The 14301-nt window shown below is 39.2% G+C and overlaps 1 protein-coding gene across 7 annotated transcripts in view; it reads left to right on the top strand.

Annotated features, from left to right (window-relative positions):
- Positions 1-13464, top strand: part of TBC1D23 (TBC1 domain family member 23) — a 37481-nt gene extending 24017 nt beyond the window's left edge. For 2 of the 7 annotated variants that reach the window (XR_014563584.1, XR_014563586.1), the window contains exons 11-20: positions 282-452; positions 996-1038; positions 1382-1491; positions 2497-2639; positions 3398-3442; positions 5965-6053; positions 8763-8898; positions 9908-10102; positions 11816-12989; positions 13041-13464. Coding sequence is in view for 4 of the 7 variants with exons in the window: in XM_083736603.1 (XP_083592729.1) it covers positions 282-452; positions 996-1038; positions 1382-1491; positions 2497-2639; positions 3398-3442; positions 5965-6053; positions 8763-8898; positions 9908-10102; positions 11816-11897 (1014 nt within the window). In the remaining 3 variants the exon portion in view is untranslated. Of the gene's footprint in view, positions 1-281; positions 453-995; positions 1039-1381; positions 1492-2496; positions 2640-3397; positions 3443-5964; positions 6054-8762; positions 8899-9907; positions 10103-11815 lie in introns of all 7 variants that reach the window. The other 5 variants (XM_083736603.1, XM_083736604.1, XM_083736605.1 and 2 more) reach the window with 3 other exon arrangements.
- The last annotated feature ends 837 nt before the right edge of the window (positions 13465-14301 follow it).

Raw genomic sequence — 14301 nt, 5'->3', positions numbered from 1 at the left:
AAAACACAAACAGGGAAACCCTCAGGCAGCTGGCACATTGGGTATACAATATTCAGTAGTATACATATTCAATAATATTCAATAATAACATATGTTCTAAGAACCTTTGCACAGTTAAATTTTCCTAAACACAGGCTATAGAAAAATGTGATACATGCACTACTTATAAAACTAATTAAACTGGACTGCAGATGCTCTTGGTGTCTTAATGCTTAAATATACTCATTTGTTTTCGAGTGATTTTTAGTCTCTGTGCATGTGTTCTTTGATTTTCTTCACAGATGCTCCAGAACCCATCGGAATTTGCTCAGTCTGTGAAGTCTTTGTTAGAAGCACAGAAACAGTCTATTGAATCTGGTTCAATAGCTGGTGGAGAGCATCTTTGTTTTATGGGAAGTGGCCGGGAGGAAGAGGATATGTATATGAACATGGTACTGGCACACTTTTTACAGGTACATCTAAAATATTAGAATGTGTTGTATTTAAACATAGTGGGTGCTACCCAGCTAAATAATGCTAAGAGTAGAGTAAAGTGATTTTTTCAGCTACTTCCCCTTCATCCTACAACCCCCCCCCCTTGCTTATGCCCCCCCCCCAGTCCTGCTCCAGAGTGTTTAGGGACCCTATGGAACAGAATGAAAGACTGTCCAGGAGTTGCAAAGGAAGGAGAAATTCATGAAAAATAGTCCCCATTTTCCTCCACTGAAAGCCTCCACTGAGTCAAAGACCTTTCTGCAAATGAAAGCAGCCCTTCTATTCAAGGAGAGTAATAGATCCAAGCCATTATCTTAATTTTATAACAGAGAATATTCACCTGTGAACTCCTATATATGAAAGTTCTTAGACCAGAGTGCTCAAAGTCTTCTAACCATATTCCGATGAAATGCCAAATACAGCTAGTCTAAGCATGCTTGGCCTGTTTCATGTTTCTGCTTACCTTGTGAAGAACAGCAATTTTAGTATTCCCAGAGTGATTTACAATCTTCTTATTGCAGAAAAATAAAGAATATGTAAGCATTGCGAAAGGAGGATTCATGGGTAAGATTTACATTTAGTCACATCAGTTTTTATCTTTTCAAATGTCTTTTCCACTAGTTAAATGAACAGTCAGATGACTGGGGAGGAGACAGTTTGCATCCTTATCAAGGTGCTGGGCTCTACCTAGCGCAGCACTTTTCCTTTTTCTTGCTCCTCAAATTCTGGTCTTAGTTAATCCATTTTAATTTCTGTGTGTGTGTGTGTGTGTGTGTGTGTGTGTGCGCGCGTGTGTGCCTGCCTGCCTGCCTGTGTGCATTGGTTTAATAGTGCCTGTTTTGTTACAAGGACAAAACAGAATGCATAGTGCTATACAACACAAAATATGTAATGTCCTTTCTCACAGCACTGCAACAGCACTTAGCAGACATTAATGTGGAAGGACCAGAAAGTGGATATGGCCATTGGATTGCTAGTACTTCGTACTCAAAAAGTAGTCTTAACTCCTTAGTTGACGTGAGTATACTTCTTATATCAAATTGTGTAGCTGTGGATTGGCTGTGAATTCATCCCCTGCAACCTGTCTTCAAAGACATTTACTTCCAGGCTTTTGCAGCTCAAGCTATATTACTTAAACCAAGAATGTCACAAGAGACCAGTTGAATCAGTCCAGAGGACCATTTTGTTGAGCATCCTGTTCTTCCAGTGGCCAGCCAGAGGCCTATGGGAAGCCTGCAAGCAACACATGAGTGCAAGAGCACTCTCTGCTTGCAGTTCCCAGCAGCTGGTATTTGGGGGCATGTTGCCTCCAACAATAGAGGTAGAGCCATTGTGGCTGTCTTTATCTGTTCTTAGGCACCAGGCAAAGACTATCTCTTTACCTGAGCTTAAGGGTGGCATTGGGACGCGGGTGGCGCTGTGGGTTAAACCACAGAGCCTGGAACTTGCCGATCAGAAAGTCGGCGGTTCGAATCCCCGCGATGGGGTGAGCTCCTGTTGCTCGGTCCCTGCTCCTGCCAACTTAGCAGTTCAAAAGCATGTCAAAGTGCAAGTAGATAAATAGGTACCACTCCGGCGGAAACGTAAATGGCGTTTCTGTGCGCTGCTCTGGTTCACCAGAAGCAGCTTAATCATGCTGGCCACATGATCCGGAATCTGTACGCGAGATGAGCGCCGCAACCCCAGAGTCGGTCACCTTTAAGGGTGGCATTGTGGCCTCTTTTAGTGGATTGGGATGTGCACGGTCTGCCTTCCATCTGTATAGCTGTGTTTTTAGATTTTTATTAGTTGGTTTTAATATACGTAAGTCACTTTGGATCTGTGAGAAAAGTGACTATTATAGCCATCTGACTCTGATTGGTCAAGACGTGAAGCAAACATAGCTGCCCCCCAAAAAAAACACCTTATCCTAGATTTTCCCTTTAACTATCTCACATCTCCATCTTTGAGATAAATATGACAATAGCCTTCATGCAGATTACTTATGTACAGATCAAATAACTGCAAAAAATTCTTTTCCAGGGCGATTCTCCAAATGGTTCAAATGATGGGAAGGGTGTCAAGTCCTTGGTCAACAAGATGACAGAAGCTTTCAAGACAAGATCTGTGAATGTGAAAGAAAAAGTTATTAGTTTTATTGAAAATACATCAACTCCAGTTGATAGGTGAGTTATTTTGGTCTGACTGCTTTTAGTGATTATTGGCTGAAGTCACGCATGCTTACTTGGAAGTTAGTCATATTGATCTCGGTGGGACTAACTTTTGAGTAAATGCATAGGATGGGGAGGATTCATAGAAACTTTATTCCCTCAAAATGTCTGTAACAAGCACCATCACCTGATTGTTCACCATTTTAGAGCTCCATCGTTTCTGTGTAAACAATTTTGGTGCCCTTAAAAGTTATTTAACCTCTCTCTGAACAGTTTGAGTGTGGACACTGGACAACCAAAAGATTCTCACATTTAACTATTGCCTCTCTCGTTATGTCTTGCTATTGGGAAAGTAGATTCTGGGTTTAATAACTTGACCTTGTAAAAATTGGTAAAATAAAGGAACTTACGGGATTTTAGCCAACCGATTAATCTTGATCTCTTTCTTTGAACTCAGGATTAGGTTATCCACCATTCCTCGTACTCCAAAATAGCTTTGTGCACATTTAGCCATAATTGAAACATTGCTACTTCTGTGGAAGAGTAGCAGATCTTACTAACAGCTCCTGAAATCCATGAAATAGTATTTAATGTATGGATAATACAGCTCTTTTCTTTCTTTTTTTAAATGCTCATTGAAAAAGATTTTTTTCATATTTTCTCATACTCCCTTCTGCTTGATACTCTACTGCCAAGTAAGAAGAAATAAATCAGATACTCTTTCTTATAGATTTTAATTACTTTGTTCTGTCCTCTGCCCCAATTTGCTATAGAGTTTCTTTCAATCTTTCCTGGCCTGAGACAGCAAGTTTGCAGCGGTAAGCCATTGTATTGAACCATCTGAGTAAAACTGCCTTTGTCCCTTTTTCGCATGACTTCACAATGTTTGTAAGCATTGGTTACACTGACAATCTCTCTCAGATTATTTTAACATCAAGCTATCAAAGCATTTCAAGTGTTGTCTTGGAAACTAGAGAGAGAGAAAGAAGCTGTATACACAGTACTTGTTCATATTCATTTTGTTGTTTGTTCTGGAACATCTTTCCCCTTTTCCATATCATGAACCACACCGATTACTTCTTTTTCAAGCTTTTAAACATCATTGCCACGTTCAGACAATCATATCTCTTCTTAAACTGTGGTAATCCTTTTTCCTGCAGACAGAGCCCCTTTGCTCCTCAGCAGCATGCAGCATTCAAACCAGGAGGTTTTACTAACCATAGTTTCCTGTTGCAATTGAAATGGGAAACCATGGATTCCAGTTTGTTTGTTTATTTATTTATTTTATATGCTGCTCGTCATCGGAATAGCACAAGACAGTTTATAACATTGTTTTGGAACAAGCTGGTTACGAAGCTAGCAACCATAGTTGCCTTTGAAAGGGGGTCTTTAGATGGAATTTGAATTTTTCCTCCTGCACCTGTGTCAGCATACAGAAAGCAGATCTTTGGAGATCAGCTAAATTCATATCAACCTGAATTTTAACAGAGCAGTAGTGCTACATTATACCCACATTCAAAATTTAAAAGTTGTGTTTTTATTATCATTTTTATTTATTTGCAAATTTTATCTGAAATAAAACAAAACTAAACCAACAACATATTTTAAACATCTAACCAACTACTATTAAAACAACACCAATTTAAAATATTGCTTAAAACTATTCTTTGCAACCGAGAGTTGCCATTGAACCACATTATCAAATTCTCAACGAGCAAGATTTCCATAAAAAGTATATTGGCAAAGGAGACAGTTATTAATATCAGTTTATGAACGCATATCTTTAAAAATGCTCCTTACATTTCAAAAAAGCATAGCACCGCTTTTCTGGAAGTGCATTCCAAAGGCATAAGGAAATTTCCAAAAGGCTTTGTCCCTTCCTGCCACCAACCTAAATTTCCCCAGGTAGCACCACCTGGAAGCAACTCTATCTGAAGATCTTTGTGGGGTAGGTTCATACAGGAGCAGGTGAACGTTTAAAGAGGTAAATTACCTTTTTAGAGATTTGGTGTTTCTTCTTTGGAGGCTTTATTCAGAAGAAATAATGTGTTGTTTACAACTTAACAAACCCTGATCCACAATTTTGCAATGTGTTTATACTTAATAACAGCAACATTACCTTAGTATGTTTTGGTGCCACTAAACAGCAAAGTCTTGACTAGAGGAGGCATGCTTTGAGAATGGAAACATGAAGGCAACCAGAAATGTATGCTCAAGATGGTGCTATGCAAATATAACACTTAACCGTAGTTGGCTTCCCCCAAACATAGTTTCAACTAAACTAAAGTTGTATCATCCCCATACCCGTCTGTCACACTGCCCATTTCATGTGTACATTGTCAGTGTTACTGATGCTTATTGTCTTAAGTTACTAATGAGCACTCCCGACTTTGCTTTATTTGGGTAGTGCATTTGTTTGCTTCCCCCTTTAACAATTTTCTTTTCCCAAGTAGTATCCACTTTTAATACCTTCGAGTCCTAGAAAGCAAAAGCTGTAAGATATGCCTTCAGGAACAGAGTGAGACCTCTTTCTCTCCACCCACTCCTTTAACTGTAATTGAATTTAAATTTCAACAGCAGTGTGTAAATATGAGCATCAACGTTTTCTCTCTCTCAAAAACAGAAAGGTTTCAAAGGAAACATTCAGCCACTGTAATTGTTAGGAAATGTGTGACAAGTTGGAAGCATGTGCCTCTTTATTGAGTCATGCTCAGTATCTATGCCAAGTAATATTTTTAGAAAGTCAACAAAAGATGAATGGGCAAGATACTAGCAGCAGCAGGGGAAAACTGAATATAGGGAATGCCATCGTTTATGCCAGCTGAGGCTGTTGTATTGTTCCATAAGAAGGTATCTTCAGAGATTATTTTAAAGACTCTCAACTTTCCAACCTACCAAAGCTGTGGTGTGTGTGTGTGTGTGAAATAGTTGCCCAATAGCGCAACTCAGTATTAGGAGAGAGCCTTAAAGATGCTTCTGACTTCTGACATAGATTATTTGACCTGCTAGAGAGAGCTGTGTTCGCTGCACTTTAATGAGAGGGCAGTTTCACCATTTTCTCCAAAATGGACAACACCACACCACTATAATACAACTCAGCCCTTGTTGTCTGCTTTCACTAATCCAGCGTGGCTCATTTGGCCACTCTCTGCTTTTTTCTCACTGCCAGCTGTCTTCATCTGGAATCCTTTGGCTGCACATACAGGTTCACGTCTTTTGCCGTTGCATGCTGCTATGGGATATATCATGGTGTCGTCCTTTTTTCCAGTTTCTTTTTTCTTTCTTAACACATAGGATTTTTCTCTCCCACCCCCACCCTATAATCTTCCCTTGTCGACAGACATGTGAGCAGCAGTGACCGAGTGGGGAAACCTTACCGAGGCGTGAAACCGGTTTTCAGCATTGGAGATGAAGAAGAGTATGATACTGGTAAGTTAGAGAATGCTTCTATCTGAAATCCAGTGTAAACAAATTCCACGTCCCGTCTTGTAGTCATTAGATATATACCAAACACCAAAGAGGTGTTCTAACCAATGCCTGAACTTACACTGGGATCTGTTGAGTTAAATGCACTTGTCACTTTACTAAAGCAGTCAATATGTTTTGTTTAGCATCCTTCTAACCTTAGGACATGGGTGGCGCTGTGGGTTAAACCACGGAGCCTAGGACTTGCCGATCAGAAGGTCAGTGGTTCTAATCTCCGCGACGGGGTGAGCTCCTGTTCCTCGGTCCCTGCTCCTGCCAACCTAGCAGTTTGAAAGCACATCAGAGTGCAAGTAGATAAATAGGTACCGCTCCAGCGGGAAGGTAAACGGCGTTTCCGTGCGCTGCTCTGGTTCACCAGAAGCGGCTTAGTCATGCTGGCCACATGACCCAGAAGCTGTACACTGGCTCCCTCAGCCAATAAAGCAAGATGAGCGCCGCAACCCCAGAGTTGGCCACGACTGGACCTAATGGTCAGGGGTCCCTTTACCTTTAACCTTAGGACAATAAGGTTGCAGGGGGGAGTTTATTGAGGGCATCATTCACATGCCCTGAGAATTCTAGGACATCTCCTGATTTAATGCAGGACGCCAACTAGACCTTTACTCATGTGAAGTGAGGCCACAACCTACCAGAATCACACACAAGACTCCTGCCGAGAGGAGACAATAGAGAAGCCTATCTGCCATTACTGATCTTCTCACTGAGAATCACCCAATAATATTTCATTTCAGTTTTAATTTGTATACCACCTTTCTTGATCAGTACACACAAGGCAGTTTGCAAGCTGAAGAAACAACAAAATAGACTGCAAAGATCACACCACACCCAATAACAATCTGATCCACCACAAAAAGTCACAATAAAAACATCAGTTTAAAATAAACAGCTTGCATCAAATAAAGCAATATTCAATAATAGTAATGTTAATGGTTTACAGTTTTGACAGTTACAATAAAGAATTACTAAACTACAATCAACAGAAATAACGGCAAGTTACAATGCATAAAATACCACAAAACATACAAAACCGTGTAAAAGGGTCAGATAGAGAAACATGCTTCCTAAATTGAGAATCCATCAGGGACCCAGGGAAATCAGGATTTTTATTACTGGCTGTGAGGTAATTGCTCAAGGCCTCCCACAGGGAAAGGGCTGAATCAACCTTGACAAAAAGTGCATTCAAAATAGCAAAAAATGACATTGACATAAGAGCAATGAGACGAGGGGGTATTAGTTGGCCCTTTGGTGCTCTCAGGACATGGCTTTTGTGAATGAAAAAAAAATCCATCTTTGTCAACTCCTGTAGTGAATTTGTGAGTCCAGCAATGAGAACATTTTGTTCGCAAAACAAAACATGTGATCTAAAATCACTTAGGAATGACAGCTGACTGGCCTCCCAATACTATATTTAGAGTTGCTTTTAGGATTGACCTGCACTCGTGCTGGAACTCTCAATTGCATTGATCAATACATTATTTAGGAAAATAAAGTGCAATATTTTATTTAGGACAAGTAGGACACAAAAATGGAATGGAAAAATCAGATAAGGAAATGGGATGATTCCATTCCTGTCTTCTAGTCAATCAATTTAAGGAGTGATAAGACAGAAGAATTAGCAGACTTTGAACTTAACATCCTCTTGTGCAGATAATGCTGTTTTCTGAATTGTGAAGTCACTGCCTGTGTAAACTTTTGATCCATAATTGTGCATTCCTACTCAATGTCAGAATGAGTAAAATTCCTTCTTCCAACTAGGGAAGCATAACTTAATTAATAGTTCATATTACTTAATTAAAACAATTCAATTGCCCCGAGTTAATCAGGCATTTTCTCGTCTCTTGTGTCTCCTCTGTGAATAACCTGCTGTGACTTGTGCATTGTCAAAAAAACAAACAAACATGCATCTTACTTTGGAAATGCTGTTATTATCCACATGCACTTTAATACACATTTATCAAGAGGGTGGTATCCAGTGGTGGCTGTCTGCTGGAGGAAGGGAATCCATCAGTGGAACAGGAAAGGAGACAATTTTTGGTTATCCCTCTCCCAAAAGAAAGTCTGCTCAACGGTGCTAGGGGTCTGCCTCCCTGTTCTGCTGATGAGTTTCCTTCTGGCAGAAGAGAATAACCATTGTATATCACCCTAGTTTGCTTGATTCATATGGTTAATAGATTAAACCATGTTGCAGCCCATCTCCTACCATGAACAATAACTTTCATAATAGCGAAATCATTAGGAAGCTTAAACCAAATAGGCAAGTTAGATTTGAGGTGAAATGACTTACTTTTGACACTGCAGCGTTACTTATTAATTTTTGGAACTGCAGCTGAACTGAAGCTTTAGGCTTCGACAATACATCGTAACAAAAATGCAAAGAAAAGCATGAAAACGTGAGAATTCAGTTATGTGATAGATACAGGGTTAGATCCAGATTTTTGTCATGCCTAGAGTAGACTCAGCTGTCTAATCTAAAATGATCCAGCATAAAAACCAAGACACAGTTTTAAATAGTGATGTACTGTATTCTTCATTTTAGAAATTTCAGCTAATAATGTGAAAATTATTATTATTCAAAGGATCGGGTAGGTAACATTAAAAAAGTGTTCATCTATGTTTTGTCCATGTGACATCACTCCTTTCTTTTTTAAACAGATGAAATTGACAGCTCCTCAATGTCAGATGATGATCGAAAAGAGATCGTCAACATCCAGACTTGGATAAATAAACCAGACATAAAGTTTCATTTCCCCTGTAAAGAGGTGAAAGAAAATGGACACATGTTTCCAAGGTATTGTTGGATGGATAATTATAATCACTAATACTTATTATAAAAAGTACATAAATATCATTCATAGATAGATAGATAGATAGATAGATAGATAGATAGATAGATAGATATTTGGTATTGTTGACTTCTATGTGTTAGAGAGTTTTGTGGACTCACATAATCATCTTTTCTACCACAGTGTGAATTTCTGTTTATCTCATGGTGAAGATCTGCATGATCTGGGAATGAGTTCAGTGTACAAACTCTTTAGTCCTAGACATATTTACCAGGAATTGAGTTCCATTGATCTCAGCGACACTCACGTCATAGTAAACATGCTTAAGATTGGCATCATGTCTAGTTTTCACCTTCCTTGTTGCAGAAAAGCTAAAAAAAAAAAAGAGTTTTCTGATACTATAGCAGGCACCTGGTACTTGTACGAGTTTAATTTGTTTGTATGATCTGGTACCTCGTGGATTTTTCACTGTGAGGTCCCTTCAGAAAATATTTTCATAGTAGAGGTAATGGTTGAGAGACTTCATCCCAAGAAACATTTCACCCTATGATAAGAAAAACAGTTTGAGAAATTCCAGTATCAGCTGATTAAAGCACTGTCATGTTCTGTCAGAGGAAAACCAGCATTTTAATTCTGAAATAAATATTTATAAGTGGCTACAAAGTCTTTTGAGCCATTTGCTTCAGAAAATGAGTACTGTTGCTAATTTCCCCACCATGTTCTTTTCCATCTGCGGATTGTGTCCTATGTTCTTTATGTGTAAGTGAAACAGATTTCTGCTTGTGGAATAGGACTTCACCTTCTCTCCATTGCAGTCTTGCACATGACTTCAAATTCTGCTGTGGAAAGTCGGGGGAGCCTCTGGGGCAAATTAGGCATTTTGTGTAGAGGTCTGTAATACGGGAGTAGAAAGGTGTGTTCCTGTGTACAGACATAATTCGGCTCATGCAACGTTGGATTCCACCCTCTGTATTTCTGACAAAAAAAACTTTTCTCTTTTTGCTTTGTTCACAGTCATCTTCTGGTAACAGCAACACATATGTACTGTCTGAGGGAAATTGCCTCCCGAAAGGGATTTGCTTACATACAATCTCGCCAGGCACTAAACTCTGTAGTTAAAATAACATCCAAGAAAAAACATCCTGAATTAATAACCTTCAAGTATGGAAATAGCACCACTTCGGGCATAGAGATTTTGGCAATTGAGAGGTAAGTTTGTTTGTTTGTGTTTTGCTTCAGACTCATCTACACATGACTATTCCCAATCAATTGCAGTGCATTTTCTCCTCTGAGATCAGACTGGGAAATCAAAATAGTGCGGTACAGACAATTAGACACTCTTAGTATTCCATGCTACGTACTTCCTCTGAAAGGCTCTTTTGCCTTTTCTGACTTAAAATCTCTCTACATATTACTCAAAAACGTTAGATGAACCTCAGTCTACAAGCTATTATTCCATAGTTAGTGGTCCACATGATCTGCACTGCTGGACTTTTATGAGATTTTCTTACCAAAGCCTCCAACTACATAGCTTCCCAAGATTATTTTTTTTAATGTTGAGGTAAGACATACAAAGTGCTAAAAGTTTCCATTTCAGTGGCTTTTCACCTAAGTTGTTTAAAGCCTGTGCAAATTGCCCTGTTTATTAGGTGAAAACTATTACTGCAAACATCACATGATTACAGGATCATATTAAATGGCTGTCTCCATTCAACCATCATGGGACAGAGGTTTTTATTTCTCACTTCCTGCAATGGGTTGGATGCAAACGGGTTGGATGCAAAGAACTTTTGAGTATGCAGAAAACAGCTTTTACATATATATTTTGGAAAGTTGCTTTCCTACTCAATATGCATTTGGATACCTCTTAAGATACAGTCAGGACGCAGGTGGCACTGTGGGTTAAACCACAGAGCCTAGGGCTTGCCAATTAGAAGGTTGGTGGTTCAAATCCCCGCAATGGGGTGAGCTCCTGTTGCTTGGTCCCTGCTCCTGCCAACCTAGCAGTTCAAAAGCACATCAAAGTGCAAGTAGATAAATAGGTACCGCTCCTGCAGGAAGATAAATGGCATTTCCGTGTGCTGCTCTGGTTCGCGGCTTAGTCATGCTGGCCACATGACCCGGAAGCTGTACGCCAGCTCCCTTGGCCAATAAAGCGAGATGAGCACCGCAATACCAGAGTCGTCCGTGACTGGACCTAATGGGTCAGGGGTACCTTTACCTAAGATACAGTAACCAAATTTCTATGATTAAGGAGAAGGTTGTGATTTGTGTTTGGATACAACTGGATGCCATTTTGAATCAATATGGCAGACTGGACCTTTCAAAACAACTGATTTTAACCACTAGTTTCAAAATGGCTGGGCTTTTTCTTCATTAGAATTTCTGAGTAATCCAGGCTCCGAGGCTACTAGTGCTGGTATAAGTCGATTCTTTAGTAGTTTTCAGGTTTTGACTTGCTTAAGAATATCACCTTTAGACCTATACAAGGAGTGCAAATCATCCATTTTTCTCACGTGGTACATGAGGGTGCTCTTCCAAGATGCCTTTGGTTATAACTCATTATATGTCAGTAAGATAAAGTGTACCTGTGGTGGGAATTACACAACCATTTACACAAGGAAATTCTAGATGGATGGGCTGTGATACAGTAGTTATTTTGCAAATTGCAAAGGAAAGCAGCAAACAGGGATTAACGTGGCTATTTGAAAAGAAGCCTTAGTCATTATGAAACAATATTTTTAATCCTTTTATTATCTCCATCTGTCATGGATGCTTTAGTTGAGATTCCTGCATTGCAGAAGGTTGGACTAGATAACTCTTGGGGTCCCTTCCAGCTCAACGATTCTATACTAAATCTTGGATCAACAGTGAATTTGTTCAGTATATCAACAAATGTTCTTTTTGTTTCCATTTCTTAAGGTACTTGATTCCAAATGCAGGTGATGCTACCAAAGCCATAAAGCAACAGATTATGAAAGTTCTGGATGCCCTGGAAAGCTAATGAGAAAAAGACTTTTTCAGTTGTGTCTTAAAAAAAGAAAAAATGACAACCTGGATACTGCACATGGACCTAAAATGAATTTTCCTGTGGAATACTAACCTAAGAGGACATTTTCAGTTTACTGATGGGAGTGCCTGAGTAGCAGGTTTAAGATAGGAGTAAATTATACATTTTGAATATATTTTTAAAGTCTTTTTCTTTAACACTCTTGGATTTTGTAAAAGTTGTTTATTATAAATGTCAGTTATTTTTCAAGTAGCTTTTGAGGAGCTGACCTGTTCTTAATAAGAGCGATTCAATACACAGATCACTTTGAAAAATTGTATTGAAGCCACACAGCACTTCTAAGATAATGGGAAAATATTTGAAACCCATTTTCTTCTTAATATTACAAACTGTTAAGTAGCAGCTGTTTTTTAAAGGCCCGAAGCACTGAATATGTGGTTTGATCTGCTGGGTGAAACATCAAGGAGTGACAATACATAGGCTAGGAACTAGAACTAGGAAAAATTGGGACCCAGCTAAAAATAATATTGCAGTCCACCAAACTGGGTGGGTGTGTAACGTCTTCTGTGTGCTATCAAGTAAAAAAATAGTGGCTAAATTAATTAACTTGAAATGTTGAATTGGATGCCGTAATGAAAAGTTTGCACTCACAAGTATGTGGCTGGGTTATTATGAAAGTGGAGTTTTTATTGGGCCATGGTCAGCATTAGAATGGACACTGAAATCAGAATTCATGTGATGGAATATCAGAGTTGGCTGCCATGGTGGGGAGACAAACATAATTGTTGGATTATCTTTTCAGAAACTGTCTGGCACGGACTGAAGGTGTACTGTTTGCAAGTGAGGCAAAGTGATCAGAGAGCTACATATTTGCAATGATTTTTTTATACATATGACATGCCTTTTTTCCCTCTTCAAGTCATGTCAGTTAAGTTTTTGAAATAATGTCTTCACTGCTTGAGAATTACAAGTTTTTGCTGCAAATCTGTAGCTATCACATATTGACCAAATGTTTAAGAGGAACTTGAATGCTCTTCCTATCCTGGAGCAAGTTCAGTACATGAAGATATGAAAGGCTGCAAAACTGTTGGGATTAAATGTGCTGTGCAAAACAAAAACAAAGCTGAACACCTCCAGTCGCAAATGATTCTGTTGCGGTATCATCACAAAATAAATTAAGCTGACCTTTATAACAAATCAGCTCTTTAAAGTTACGTTCATAGTAGGAATCAAGTTATGGCACCTTAATCCTGGAACTAACTCCCGTTTTAAAACATATCTAAATGAACAACACTAAAAGAAGTATTTGACGATGCATGCATGAACTGCACCTCTGCCAATGCTCCTGTATTTATAATTCTGCCCCAGAGCTGTCATTTTACGTATTTTTTTTCTCCAGTTCTCCTTTAAAGTAAAATCTCCTGAACAGCCTCCAATTTGTGCCTACTTCAACACAGAGATTCCCCCCATAGTGTTAATGTAAAGATGTTTGTGTTATTGTTTATAAACTGCAGTTGTAAATAAACCAGTACTATTTGAACACAAATGGTTCAGATAAAAATGTTTGATCTGACGATGTCATTTCTGCGGATTTAAATATTTTAGCACTTTACTGTAATCTGTTTTTCTTTATGATTCATCAAAATCAAACATGAAGGGTGATGGATTCAGACTTAAGCTTTCCATGAATGGAAGGACTCCTCCTGCTTGTGATGGGAAGTTAAAGATGGGAAGACCATGTCTTTGGGGACCCTGCCATCTTCCATTCTGTCGGCATGACCAAGCCAGTGTAGACATCACTTGAGACAGAAGTGTGAATATGTAAGAAAATATTAAAAAGAAATTAGGACATTCTTTACTAAGCGTGTGCAGGTGCCTGAATCACTAGACCTATCATTGCATTTTTCCAACATAGCCAGAAATACTGTGCTTTTCACCCTAGGAACAAGAATTGGGCCAAACAAGCAACACAATGCATGTTCACCTTGGCCCAAGAGTTCCTCATAACACCTCAAAAGAGAGATTTAAGGCTGCAATCTTTTGAACAGTAGGAACCAGTCCAGTGGAACAGAATGAGACATGGTAGTGATGCCTGCGTAAACTGGCACAGCAAGTGGTTGCCAATTGCCAAGATAATAATTTGAAACGACCTGATCTCATTCTATTCCTTGAAGGCAGCTTTGGCTCTTTGCCTGCAACCCTCCTACAACTCTCATCAGCCCCTGCCAGCATAGCCAAGGGTCTGGGGTAAAGGGAAGTGTAGTCCAACAACATCTGGAGTCCCTTTTCCTGTAGGCTTCTTCATTTCAGCGATCTAAACCTGATTGCCTGCTAACTGGTGTGATCAAACGGCTGCGGTAACTTTGAGTTACCGGGAAGCCTTTGGTGCTGTGTGTTT

This window comes from Podarcis gaigeae, assembly GCF_964106915.1.
Source record: "Podarcis gaigeae genome assembly, chromosome: 4".
NCBI classification, from domain to species: Eukaryota; Metazoa; Chordata; class Lepidosauria; order Squamata; family Lacertidae; genus Podarcis; species Podarcis gaigeae.
This window is presented reverse-complemented; position numbering and strand designations above follow the sequence as displayed.